The sequence below is a fragment of the Populus alba genome, chromosome 14 (assembly GCF_005239225.2).
Source record: "Populus alba chromosome 14, ASM523922v2, whole genome shotgun sequence".
Taxonomy (NCBI): domain Eukaryota; kingdom Viridiplantae; phylum Streptophyta; class Magnoliopsida; order Malpighiales; family Salicaceae; genus Populus; species Populus alba.
Window position 1 is genome coordinate 8,158,132 of NC_133297.1, and position 13,452 is coordinate 8,171,583.

The 13,452-nt window shown below is 31.0% G+C and overlaps 1 protein-coding gene across 1 annotated transcript; it reads right to left on the minus strand.

The window, feature by feature from the left end:
* Positions 1-7,505: 7,505 nt before the first annotated feature.
* LOC118041191 (NAC domain-containing protein 43) lies at positions 7,506-9,258 on the minus strand. The gene is made up of 3 exons (XM_035048411.2): positions 8,931-9,258; positions 8,465-8,736; positions 7,506-8,344 (listed from the first exon to the last, which is right to left on the minus strand). Exons 1-3 carry the CDS (start codon positions 9,112-9,114, stop codon positions 7,658-7,660), a joined length of 1,143 nt encoding a protein of 380 aa, XP_034904302.1. The 5' UTR covers positions 9,115-9,258; the 3' UTR covers positions 7,506-7,657.
* Between the last annotated feature and the right edge of the window lie 4,194 nt (positions 9,259-13,452).

A 13,452-nucleotide genomic window follows, 5' to 3' on the forward strand; every position in this document is an offset into this window, starting at 1 on the left:
GACCTAGTCAAATTAATCGGTCTAAAAATAATTCATTTGACCGGTTAAAAAATTATTGAAATGAAATTGATAGGAAAAAAATATCCCAATCCAACCTCTTATGAAACTTGAGTTTTAAATCAAACTATATGAAAGTTGGTATGATATAACTCAGTTAACCTGACCAATTCAAAGATAATCTGGTCAACCAATAAAAAAAAATCTTAGGATAAAATTAAAAAAAAATTGATAAAAAAAAAACCTCTTTTAACCAAACTCACTGCCTAGCATTGAATTAAAATTAAATTATATGAAAGTTACCTTAACACAAACCAATTAACTTGATTGATATACAATACTAATTACTCTTACAAATGTAGTAGAATTAAATGGACAAAAAACAAGGATAAAATTAAAAAGAAAAATAAAGGGAAAAAGAAGAAGAAGAGGGGGCCGAATTAAAAAACAAAAAGAGAGAATCTTCATTGTTCATATTAACAAGAAATCTCTACAATGTGCAACTCCTCATGTAATTTTTTTTTTATTTTACAAAGCAGAGAATGCGAAGGATTTAGTTTTATTACTTCGGTCACTTTTTTTCTCTCAAAGTAACATGATATCTCGAATGTATTTTTTGTTTTTGGTTTTCTCTTTCGATCTGTAAAAATATAAATACATCTATGTATTTGTTATACTGAATATAATTTCAAGATATTTTTGTTAAATACGCCATGGCTAACTTGATGGGTCTGGGATTTGATGGCTAAATTGGGCTAAGATATTTTATAATTTGATAGATTATTTATAGATTAAAAAATTGTATGACTTGAAATTAAAAAATGCTATAAAGGGTTAACCTAATGGAATCAATAAAAAAAAGAGACCAACTTTCCTAGCCGAATTTAGTTAGAGTTCACGTGTGGGCCTTCATTTCTTTTTCATTGCACCTGGGGTGGACAATCCAATTTTTTTTTGGAAAATAATCAGATGATGTGTTGTCTGTAATTGCTTAGACAACGACCAAAAAATCAAGGCTTAAGGTTGTTTGACCCAAAAACCTGTTTTTCAACCCTTCTTTTTTTTACCTAAAACACCTAAAAAGCACTTTAACAATTGTGATAAACCTATCTATGGCCTCATAAAACCCAAAGAATCGTTCACAAAACCGAAATCAACTTGAAATAAAAAATCAAACGGTGCTTAGATTTGCTTTTTCATGAAATTTAAAGGTAAAAAAACATCTAATATGAACTCCTCTTATTAAATGGAGTCATTTCACACAAATAATGACCATTTTGGTAGCCTAAATTAATGTTAATGATATTTTTCTCTCTCTAACACTGAAATCCGGTGACCTCTCTCTCTTCTCCTTTAATCAAAAACTAAAAAATAACAAAAATAAACTTTTGTATCAAAATTAAATTGAAAAATATTGAGGTATTGCATAATTATTAAAGTTCGAATACCAAAGTGTATATTTTCCAAAACTTTTAGCATTCCTTTCATGTTTAGTGTCCTTTTTTTTATGGTTCCTCTTCTTTCAATTTCACTCTTGACTAAGAAATCAACAACAATTGACCTTAAATTATGATGAAATCACACAAAATATAATTTCGAGGACCAAAATAAATTTTTTAAAAATACACAATGACATCTACAGTAAATTGTAAGAAGATACAAAGTACCGGCTCCACAGTGAAATAATCACGCGTTTTAGATTACAAGTCATTGGAAATCAGGATATGAGTTGGTATCCCCGATTCCCCGTACTCGCTGATTTTGTACCCATTCACCAGACTTTTGAGTGAGAACAACAGAGAAAACAAAATCCAGCAATTTATTTTAAACGTTTATAAATCAGAATGACTAGTCTCTTGCTTGCACGTATTAGCAATTTATATATGTGTGTGTGTGTGAGAGTGTGTCCAAAGGAGAAATACAACAACTTCCAAATTAGAGAAGTGGCACTATTATATCAATTAAGGACAGAATGGGTACAGGTTACAATATTGAATCGTGGTCCAGTACATGCTGGCTTTTCTTTCAACTTGTTGATCGGTGAGCTTGAGGCCCTCTACGGTGAGAAAAGTTAGTTTTTTTTTTTTTTTAAATATTCTTAACTTAGTTTGTATATCAAGTGAGATTAAGTTATTTCCTGAACAAAGATAATATTAAAATTTGAATAAAAAAAATAAAAAAAAATCTTTCATCATTAACCCACCAGGAAAACTACCTAAACTAACAATAAAAATAGAAATTATATATTGATCCGCAACGTCTCAGTATTTTTCATTTTTTTTGTTTTGTTTAAATACTAGCATGTTGCTTGTGTTACGCCGCTGCAGGATAAAACAAATTCAACATAAGAAAATAATAATGAATATATTGATTCCAACTAAAAATTAAATTAAAAAGTTAATATAAAAAAACATAGATCTAATTTAAAATTTTTTATTGTATTGATAATGATAATTAATAATATTGTAATTACATCACGTCATCAATTACAATATATGTCAAGAATATCTTGAAGTTTGGTGAGATCGCAGCGTAACGTTTTCAAGGTTGTTTTTGTAAAAGCATTAATTAAAGATTGAAATTAGAGAGGATTTCCATCTGCCAAACAGTAAAATTTCTAGATTTTTCAATGGGATTTGTATGATTATCCTGGAGGAAAAATAAAAACATTATCATTCGCTTACCTGACTTCTATAAGAATTAGAAACTTGAAGTCGGCAGTAAACGCATAAATTTAATTAATTAAGTGATTCAGAAATATACAGGCACAGTATTGCGGTCAACACCAACTTTTTTTAACATAAAAAAAATATTTAGACAACATTATTGTTTTATAAAGAATAAAAAAAATATAAAATTTAGTTCATTAACTTGACTAGATTTAATAAATTCAGTTGATTTAATAATATAATTAAAAAATAACAATAATAAATAAAGCAAACTAAACAAAAAAAATCAAATAAAAAAATAAATACTTATCAATATCATGAAAAAAAGATCCTCTTGGTATTCTTAAGAGGTGTCCCTATTCCTTTTTTATAACAAAACATAAATTAAATGATAACATGATAACGATATGGATAGAAAAATGAAAAAAAAAAATCCAAATTTATACTTCCAGCAAGACAAATATTAAAGAACAAGGTTGAAATAAATAAAATTTAGATAAGGACAAAAACACTTGACCCGAGACCACACGACTTAGCTTGTCAAATCTCCGTGACCTAGTCATGAGACCAAGATAACTTTATAGAAAGCAAATGGAATAAAACTACAGAACTTGATTTTCAAACCAACACAATATTGAAGGAATGAAAGGCGAAATTGAAAAAATTTCAATTAAAAAAAAAGATCTGGGTTAACTTGAGTTAACCTGCCAAACCTACAAACTGAGACATGAGATCAGGATAACCCCATAAAAAAAAGTGAAAAAAACCATGAAACTTAATTCCCAACCAATTAAATGTTGAAGAATAAAATTAAAAAAAATTAATTTAAAAAAAAGACCAAAGTCAACCCAAACTAATCTTCAAAACCAGTATAACTCAGGTTATTAGGCTAAGAATAACCCTATAAAAGGCAAACTTGAAAAAATCACGAGGCTAAATTTCTAATCAATAAAAAGTTGAGGAATAAAATAAAAAAATAAAAAAGGATTTAAAACAAAACAAATAGCAATCAAAAGAATGATGATCAAATTTGATGTAAAAAAATAAAATAAAATTCTAAAAGATGAAATTAAAAAAAAAAACTCAATTAAGAAAATGATAAAAATAAACAAATAGCAACAAAAAGAATGAGGACCAAACTTGATATAAAAATTAAATGAAACCAAATGTTGAGAGACAATTGAAAAAAAATATTAATAAAAAAAGAATTCAAAATAAAATAAATAACAATAAAAAAAAAATGAGATTCAAACTTGACACATTAACAAAATATCATGACAACTTTTAATTTTGACAAGCTAACATGAATCTCAAGATAGGAAGAAAAAAAGGAGGAAGGATAAGATAAAAAAGACCGCTAGAGTCCACCACCACATCTCCACCAACACGTCAAATCAATAGGAAGCTCGTGACCTGCTGCTTCCAACACTATTACAGATATCAGTGTTTGGCCACCAGAAAAAATCACACACGCTATTAGAATGTGACGGGCTCTCCCCACCTATTTCTAGCCAAATTACCATATGTATTTACCTTGATCCCCATAACTGTTTTAACTTTGATTTTGATTGTATAACACCTAATTGTTTTAAATCAACCAATTTTTATTTTATTTTGCAAAATCGAGCTTCAACCAAGCATTGAAAATTCCCTTAATATTGCAAGATCTTCATATCAAGACAACCAAAATAAATTACCAAGTTAAATCACAAATAAAACAAATGTGAAGGAATTAACTTGGAAAAAAAGTTGAGGGACCAAAATTAAAAAGGAGACATGAACTTTCCCATAACCATGCAAATCAGTTCATGATGTTGGTAAAAAAAGGGATCAAACATTTCATTAAGCTTCACATTTGGACCTTGAAGCTCTAATTATTTTAAATAAATGAAGTTGATTTTTATTTCACCAAACCGAGCATTAACTTAGTGATGAAACATTTCTTTGACAACTCAAGATTCATATAAACATGCATGAAAATAAATCACTGAGACCAATTGCAAATCAAAATAATATCAAAGAACCAAATAAAAAGAAAGAAAAAAATAAGGGACCAAGATGTTAAAAATCTTAGGAAGAAGAAGAAAAAGAAGAAAAAGAGGGAGGGAACCCCTTCTTTTGTGCTTTTTAGGTTCGTGTTAATATAAAAAACCACTTCAACCTTGGAGCTTGAATTAAAAAGAGCACTTCTAAAGTTTATGAGTCATTCAGTACAGTTTGTTACTGGATGCGTCCTCATTAATTTGAATTTAATTTTAACTTATGTATTTTTTAAATAAATATGATCATGGATTAATTTTAAATATATATACTTGTAATTTTAACATTGTTTTCTCAATAAATTAGGAGCAGATTTAGGAGTAATACATATTATTTTTTTGATAAGAAACGAGAGAATATATATATTATATGAAAAATGAGTGATATATCAATCATAAGCTAATAAATTTCAGAAGAATCTCTCAAGCAAATAATTAAAATCACCGGAAAATAATAAATATAGAAAAGATATAAACGAGTTTAGTTAAGAATATAAGAATATAAATATAAAATAAATTCATTTTTCTGAATAGTCTTGAAATGAATATCAGGAGACATGTTTTTGTTGTTGTTTCGAGTGTGTTATTTATTATTTCAAAGCTGCAATGAAACACTACATAATAGATTTTTGAAAAGGCTTTTATTCTCTTGTTGGGTGGAGGCTAGCGAAAAGAGCATAGATGTCCTATCATAGACCCTAAAATATTTTATTAAAGAAAGGGATTGGTCTTCCCTACCATTGAATCGCATCAAATACCCTTCCAGATTTGATTCTCTGGCCTTGGTTTTCAAGAAAGAGATGTGATGAGCTTCACTTTCAATTCATCTACAAATTAGAATTATTGTATATACCCCAATTTCGATCAAGATGTAACCCCTTGCCCACACGGTCCGACCCCACCCACCTAACTTGATTAATCAGTCGCTAATGTTGAGCTCTCCCTGTAAACGTTACAGTCTCTTTGGCCCGATATATGCAGCAGTATATATATTCTGTAACTTGGGGAAAGTGACGACGAATCATAGAAATGGAAGCTCCACTAAGTCGTCGCTAACGACCAATATTTTGCCTCGAGACCACAGTCACCTGATGCAATTCTGACTTGCATTTGTCGGCATATCCTAATCGGAATTTGGTTTCACATTAATTCTTTATATGATAGGTCATGTTTCCCATGGCGTGGAAATAGATTGATGCATGATCGAATGTAAAAAGGTTATTGCTTAGGTTCCTCTTTTTTTTTCTTTTTTTTTTCTTTTTTTCCCCTCTCGAGTAGACAGATCCGAAAACAAGCTTATCAATTATAATCCGGGGTTGACTTCTGTAAAGAATAAAAAGACGAAAGAAAATCGTGCGCAAGTGTATGATTATGATTAACCTTCAGCAATGAGATTATGTCTTACGCAACTAGATGTGTTGGCTTCTTGTTTTTGGTGAGAGCTCTTATCGCTAAAGTTAGCAGGGAAGATAGATACCCATCTGATCATCTCTCCGGACGAACATCAAGCAGCTGCTACTCTGAGTATATGTTGATTTATTGCGCTTCTCTATCCCTCTTCTCGTCGTCGACGGAGCATCGGCAGGCGTCTCCTCATGGCAGAAACGAGGTGTTACAGCACGTATTTGTTATAGAAAGTCCCCCCCCCCCCTCTTAAAGCTAGGAGGGGGCATGGTGGCCGTCGACTAATTAATTATTATTATTATTATTTTGGTGAAAGGGTTGAGATTTCATTAATGTAAAGAGAATTTCACGAATTTGTATGTCAAAATGGTCCCACATTTAACTTATCATTCTATACTCTTGTCACGAAAAAGATACTCAATTATTCCGTTGATCAAGAGCCGGCTAATTATCGTGTTACGTATGACATGGAGTTTTTCTCCAGTCTGTCTTCTCTTGGCACCAAACTTGTTTTATTTTAATATGACATCACGGAACCATTATCGTCAACTCTCAGTATCCAATTTCACACCTGGTTAATTGTCAGCAACAGCTGCAATATTGCTGCTGACATGGGATATATATCAAGTAGTATATATAGTTGTAAAAAACTAAAATTAAAGAGGTTTTTTACTGTTTATGCACAGAAAGTGCATGGAAATGACATCGTTTATTAAACCTTTAATTTAAGAATGTTAATTTCAATCCTTCTATATAAAAAGCCAAATGTTCAAATAAGCCATCTTTGCTCACATGGAGAGAGGGAGCTGGTTGGAGAACTAGAGAAGGAAAGCGAAAATCATAGGAACACTGTTTTTTGTTTTTTGTTTGGAGAATGGATCGATTTTAACCTTCATCGTATAAATATAAATATAAGACTTCTTAAGTCTATTTTAGTTGATTAAGGTGAGTATTTGACTGAGGATTACACGGAGGATGATGAGGCTCTAGAATAAAGGAATACAATCTAAACAATATTTTATAAAAGATTAAATTTTTTTTTTTTAAATTTTTTTTTTTTTAAATCATTTTGATTTGTTGATTTAAATTTTTTTTTTTTTAAATATTATTTGATCCATGTAATATCATGAAAAAAAGGAGATGCACCACAAACAAACCGACAAACCATGTGACTCAACTCAAAAATAATTACCCACATGACCATCTTGATCATTTGTTTTTTCTTTTTGGGATAAAATCTTGATCATGTTAGAGGAGAATAAAAGGCTAGAATTATTAATGCAGTTAGAAAGATATTATCATACCACAGTCACAGTTGGCTAGCTAGGTTTCTAGAAAAACAAATTAAAAAATGGTGGACATCTTGATTAAGTAAAGATAATGGTTGACAGTGTCATCGCATCTAAGAACCCTTCACTCTTATTTATTTATTAATATTACTACATGCTGTCCATTACTTGCATTATTACCACACATATAAAACTGCTGCCATCATAAAACTATTCTGACTTTAAGAACTATAGAATGATTATTTGTAGGGTAATTCTGTTATGCACCCGTGTCTGACAAGTGGCATAGTGTGTCGGGGGAAGACCTAGTGGTAAAATTCCAGAGGTCTATCTCGTTGTTATAATCTTGAGTCCCATGATAAGATCTGTTTGATGGTAACGGAAATGATGATCGTAAGGCTGGCAATCGGAGATCATGGTGGAGATCAGTAGGGGTGCAATAAGTCATGGTTGGGTCAATGCAGGGTGATTGCCTAGAGGTTTCAGTCTGGCCATTAAGCTGATAAGCAAGTAGACGATCAAGGGTTGCCCAGTTGTCAAGGCCAGGGTCCAAGGGGCAACTTATCTGGTTAGTTATTGAACCTTCACTGTCTGTGATCATGGGTTGGTAGCAGTTTTGGCTACTGATAGAGTTTGGACTCTCTAGGCTTGGAAGCTTCATGAATCCATCATGGTGGACATAGTTGATTGCTGTGTCAACAGGCCTGAGATATCTAGCACCATTGTCTGCCACCTTTTCTTCTTTGCAAGTCCTTCCCATATAATGAAATGTTTGGTCGATAGTGTCTTCATCGCAAGAAATTAACATCTGGTTCCTGGTATCTGCACTGAAGGATGGTGAACTAAAAGGTTTGTCCGGGGTTTTGTTGAGGTTTTTCTTCTTGAAGATACGGCAAACCACCCATCCCTCTTCCTGCGCCGCCTCCTCTTCCATAACATTGGAGACCTAGACATTAAAAAAAATAATGATCACAAATAGAATGCAAACATGATCAATGACTCGCTAATAACAACTTGACTACAAAACCAGTATATATTAGTAGATATCAAGGTTAAACCTGCTTACATTGGTATGATCACCGGCGCTATCGTCCAGCCTATATTCATGCATAATCCAATCGGATTTTTGTCCATGTGGGGCTCGGCCTTTGTAGAAGACAAGAGTCTTTCTCATTCCAATCCGCTTGCCGGTGCTGTGTATCACCTTGTCACGGCCAGTAGCCTTCCAGAACCCAGCTGCAGTTGCCCGATTGGTGCGCGTACCAGTTGGATATTTCTTGTCCTTGTGGCTAAAGAAGTACCAATCATTTTGTGGGGTGGTTCCTATTTTGCATCTCTCTGCAAGAAACCGATCGATCGAATCCACATTAACATAACTTCGGAACACATCAAATATCATTAATTTGAAGAGGATGTAAGAATATATAGATGGAACTTGAAGAGGATAAAGTTATAATCAAGTTTCTCTCACGATCTAGAAAGAAATCATAAGGAATACTATAGAAGCACACACACTAGATATAATTAAGCACCTTGTATATCCCACGGTTCAAGCTTATTAAGATCAACATCTCGGATCACGTCTAGGTCAATCTTCTCAAACGAGACCTTCTTCCTCAAGTAGAAATGCAAAAGCTCTTCTTCTGTGGGGTGAAATCGAAATCCAGGAGGGACCTGGGATTGACCATTAACAGATATACTCATGTTTTCTGTCATTCGCGAGGGAGGGAGGATTAGGGAAAACTATATTTAGGAAAAGAGATAGCGGTGGAGTAACTGAAAGAATGGTGGTGTACCAAAATGGGTACCTATGGAGGACCTTATATATGTGCGGCAGGACATAAAACGGCCAAAGATACACGAGATAATCAATGTCTGTTTTCATGGTGACTATGGCTATGGTCTTCAAGTAGGGTTCAGTCTACTGTGCGCGAGAAGAGCGACCCACCTACCTCGATCAGGAAAGGGGCCGGGATTTTTTTTTGGAAATTCAAAGTGGGTCCATGAGTAGGGTATCAGATTTAGGTCCCACACGGACGTACAACTAGACTGCAGGGGGCACGCCCCCATCGCAACTATGACACTCGACCTTAAAATCTCCATAGAAAAGCACCTCTCTTGAACAATCTCTCTCTTCTCCCTGTCTCTCTTTCTACTCGTGCAACCACCACAACGAAAAAAAGATGATGGGTGGGTCTCCCTCTCCCCTTTCGTTTCGCTTGTGCAACCACCGCAACAAGAAAGAAATGATGGGGTCGGCAACGTGTTATGGTGCCGCGTTCAAGACAAAGAAGGAGATGCCATAGCATGACAGGAGTGGACACAAGCGCTGTATATTGATGGAAAAACACACGATAATATTGTCATGACCAAACGGCAACTTTACTTGGGTTTCAATATAAATGAGGTTTAAATTCTACATTTTTTAAAGCAGCAGAGATATTAATGGTAGCTGAGTTACAATTCATTGAGCACATGAGTTACTTTTTAATCAAATCATTTAAAATATTAAAATTAAATCAACCTTCCATGTGATCATTGAATACATGACCAAGGATTTAATTATGAAATAATAAATAAAATCTTAGTTAATGAAAAAAACATGTTCTCATTATCAAGTCGGGAAGCAAGCTCATTTAATTACCAGCTGGAACAACCTCTCAACTTAATAATAGAGGAGGAGAATTCACGTTTTTCTTGCAACAAAATACTATACAAATAATAACGTTTGTTTTTTTAAGTTTAGATTTTTTAAAAAATTTTATTTTTTAATATTGAATTTTTTTATTATCAGGGTTATGAGTTTAGCTTATTAAATTCAGTTTTTTTTTTTTTAATTTACTTTTCGATTTGTTTTATTGAATTCTCCTCCAATCTTATTTTTTAATATTTGGTTGATTTAAAATTAAGTTTTATAATTTTTTTTCGGTTTGTTTTCTATGAAATTATCCTGAACTTATTGCTCAAGTCACGAGTTAGGAGTTAGGCGGGTTAACCCTGGTTGACTCATGTTTTTTTTTTTTTATCTTTATGTTTAATTGATTTTTTTTCTTAATTCATTTTTTAATATTAGGTTAATTGACAGTAGTGCTTCATAATTTGTTAGGAGTTTCTTTTTAGATTTGGTCTCAATTAGATTAAGGTGAAATAATATCTCTAGATTTAAGAAAATAATTTTATGTGAAATTAAATAATTTTAATAGTGGGGGTGTCTAGTTCGCTAAAAAATTAAGGCTTCTAAATTTAAAAGCTGGTCAATAAATAAACTTTAAATTAATTCTACAAAATTCTAAAAAGAAAATTAAAAAGTTGTTGGTAAAATAAAGAAAAATAACTAATTAAGGTTTCACCAGAGAACTAATTTACTATCATATATTGGTATAAATTATTTCGAGTAAGAAGGACATTCAAAGACTTCTCCGAGACGAACCCAATTTCTTTAGGTCTTACTTAGGAAGCAAAATTCCATTCTTCATTTGTTGCTCTTTTTTTTTCATAATATAAGTTTTTAAAAAAATATTATTTAATAATTTGATTTTTTGAATTAAAATATTTTTTTATATAGTATTTGGATTGTGTTAATGAATTTAAATCTTATTATTCTCATTGTAAAATATACTCACCACAAAGTAATAGTTGATCCCGACAACTTTTAAATTTAAAAAATTTTCATTTAAAAATGTGTGCTGGAGTTAATATAAAATTATTTTTGCTACCTCATCAAATAACTTAAATTGTTTTTTTGAAAATATTAGTTAGCATCCTTGAGTCAAGTTTTGTGAAGTCAAACTAAATTGATCACCGTGCAGTTTAATATTTATATTAGAGTAATAACCAGGTATTTGAATCATATATGTTAACTAAAAAGAAAGACGTTGTCGTCAAAGAAAGTTTTTGAATAGAAATAGTTATTTGAGATAAATTTGGATAAAATGGGATTTTAATCCTACCACCTTTATTCTTCTAGTTAAAATTAAAATTAAAAAATTAAAAATAATCAATAATCAATAAGATTGAAGATTTTTGGCATTGAGGATATTTAAGTGATAATCATTAATTTTATATGCACAATATGGAGAGAACTTTGAAAAAAGTAACAAAAGAAATTGATTTTAAATATATCAAGCATACGGAGGTATATATAAACTTAAATGGATTGTGCAAGGAGTAACTCTCAAGTTTAATCTAGGATGATAATTAAACAAAGTAATTTTTCATTAAATTTTCATTAATGACTCAAAGTTAAGAACTCTTATAACTTATTAAGTTCACATTTGAAAAGTATTGTCTCGCTTCTTGCTCTCTCTTTTTTTAAAAAAATATAGTTTTATCTTTTATTTAATCCTTATATTTCTTAATATTTTTATTGACGCCTTGCATCTTTTGTAATGATTGAGTACTTACTTTTCTTCATCTTGTCCGGTTACCGTCTCTTTGTTAAAACGTTGTAGTTTTATAAGTTGATGTGGCATGTTACCCTCCTAAAAGCACAACACTAGTTATATATGAGATCCCAATAGAAAAATTCAATCAATAGAAAAACGAACGAGGTTTCAATCAAAACAATTTAAAAACAACAAGGACCAAACTATTATTTATTTTCTTTTCACTTTCCAAGTTAGAATTTTTTTTTAAAAAAACCAGTTCCTAAATTTGTGAAATATATGTGGGACCCGATTGAAATTGTGTAGAGTTTTTTTAATCGTTTGAATAGTTTAAGAATTGTTTTTTTTTTTTAAAAATAAAAATAAAACTCTTCAAAGTTCTAAAGTGATGGTGTTTGATATATTTCGCACATTCAAGAACAGTGAGTAAAACTAAAAAAAAAAATATTTTTGTTTTCTTTAAATTGTTTTTATTGAAGTCTCATACTTTTTTTTTTATTGAGTCCAATTGAAATTCCGTAAATGACCATAATTATAATACTTGCTTGAGATCTAAATTCGAGGCCCAAGCTATGGGTTACGCAGTTCAATTTATAGGTTGACAAGCCATGTGGTGCGTTAGGTTAATCTTGTATTTTTAATAAAAATATTATTATTTTAATTTATTAATGAAATAATGTTATTTTAATAAAATAAAAATCCAATTCAAATGAAACTCAATTTAAATTATATTTTAAACCACCAAGTTATCAAGTTAACTTGTCATGTCCAAGGCACTAACTATGATGTTTTTTTAAACCCACTGCATTATAGGTATGCAAACATTGCAAAATGCTTTTAAAATCGTTCATAAACACTTGAAAAAAATAATCACAAATTAGTAGGAAGAAGTCAACACTGGGATGAACCCAGTTCTGGAATATGATGATGATATTGGATTAAATGACAATATTTGTAATGATTTGTCTCTTAATCATAGATATTCATTTGGTAGTGTTGAATTACACGTTGGACAGACTTTCAGCATTAATAATGATTTAATAAATGTAATAAAGTAGTGACATATTATATATTATACATTCACTTGATTATCGAGTTCAATATTCAACAATAATTTTTGTGCAATTACAATATATTCCGGCACCAGAATATCAGGTTACTTACATGGAGGTACCATAGAAGGTTAGATTCTTTTGGGATAGTAACGTTAAAAACTGATTACACATGTACCACCATATTTGTGCAAAAACACACCATTAACTTGATTCAAAATTTGTTGCATTAGTGGTTTTGACTCTTATTAGTGCTAACATTTTGATTCTAACTCTTATTAGTGCTAACATTTCTTATACCGTGAAGAGCATATAAAAAGAAATAAAATTGCAATATAAGTTTAAAATTCCATACAAAAAGATATGAGCTGCAAAACATAAGATGCTCGGGCAACTTTTTGACACATTAGAAATCATTTGAAATATAAAGTAGTATATTATTGGTAATTCAAGAATCAAATCCTGGTATAATTGTTGAATAAGATCACAACGAACAGTTTAATAGTGAAATTATTGTTTTTATAATAGTATTATAGGCATTTGATCCAGTAATTGAACGGTACAAGTTTTGTAAGTCAATTATAATGTGGATACACCGATCTTTATAAAATGTTTTT

Bases quoted from the DNA above. Each gene is read 5' to 3' on its own strand.
- LOC118041191 (XM_035048411.2), bottom strand. From the start codon at position 9,114: ATGACAGAAAACATGAGTATATCTGTTAATGGTCAATCCCAGGTCCCT. The intron at 8,737-8,930 runs GTGCTTAATTAT...GGTTTCTTGCAG, and splicing joins TGAACCGTGGGATATACAAG to AGAGATGCAAAATAGGAACC. The intron at 8,345-8,464 runs GTAAGCAGGTTT...TTTAATGTCTAG, and splicing joins GCGCCGGTGATCATACCAAT to GTCTCCAATGTTATGGAAGA.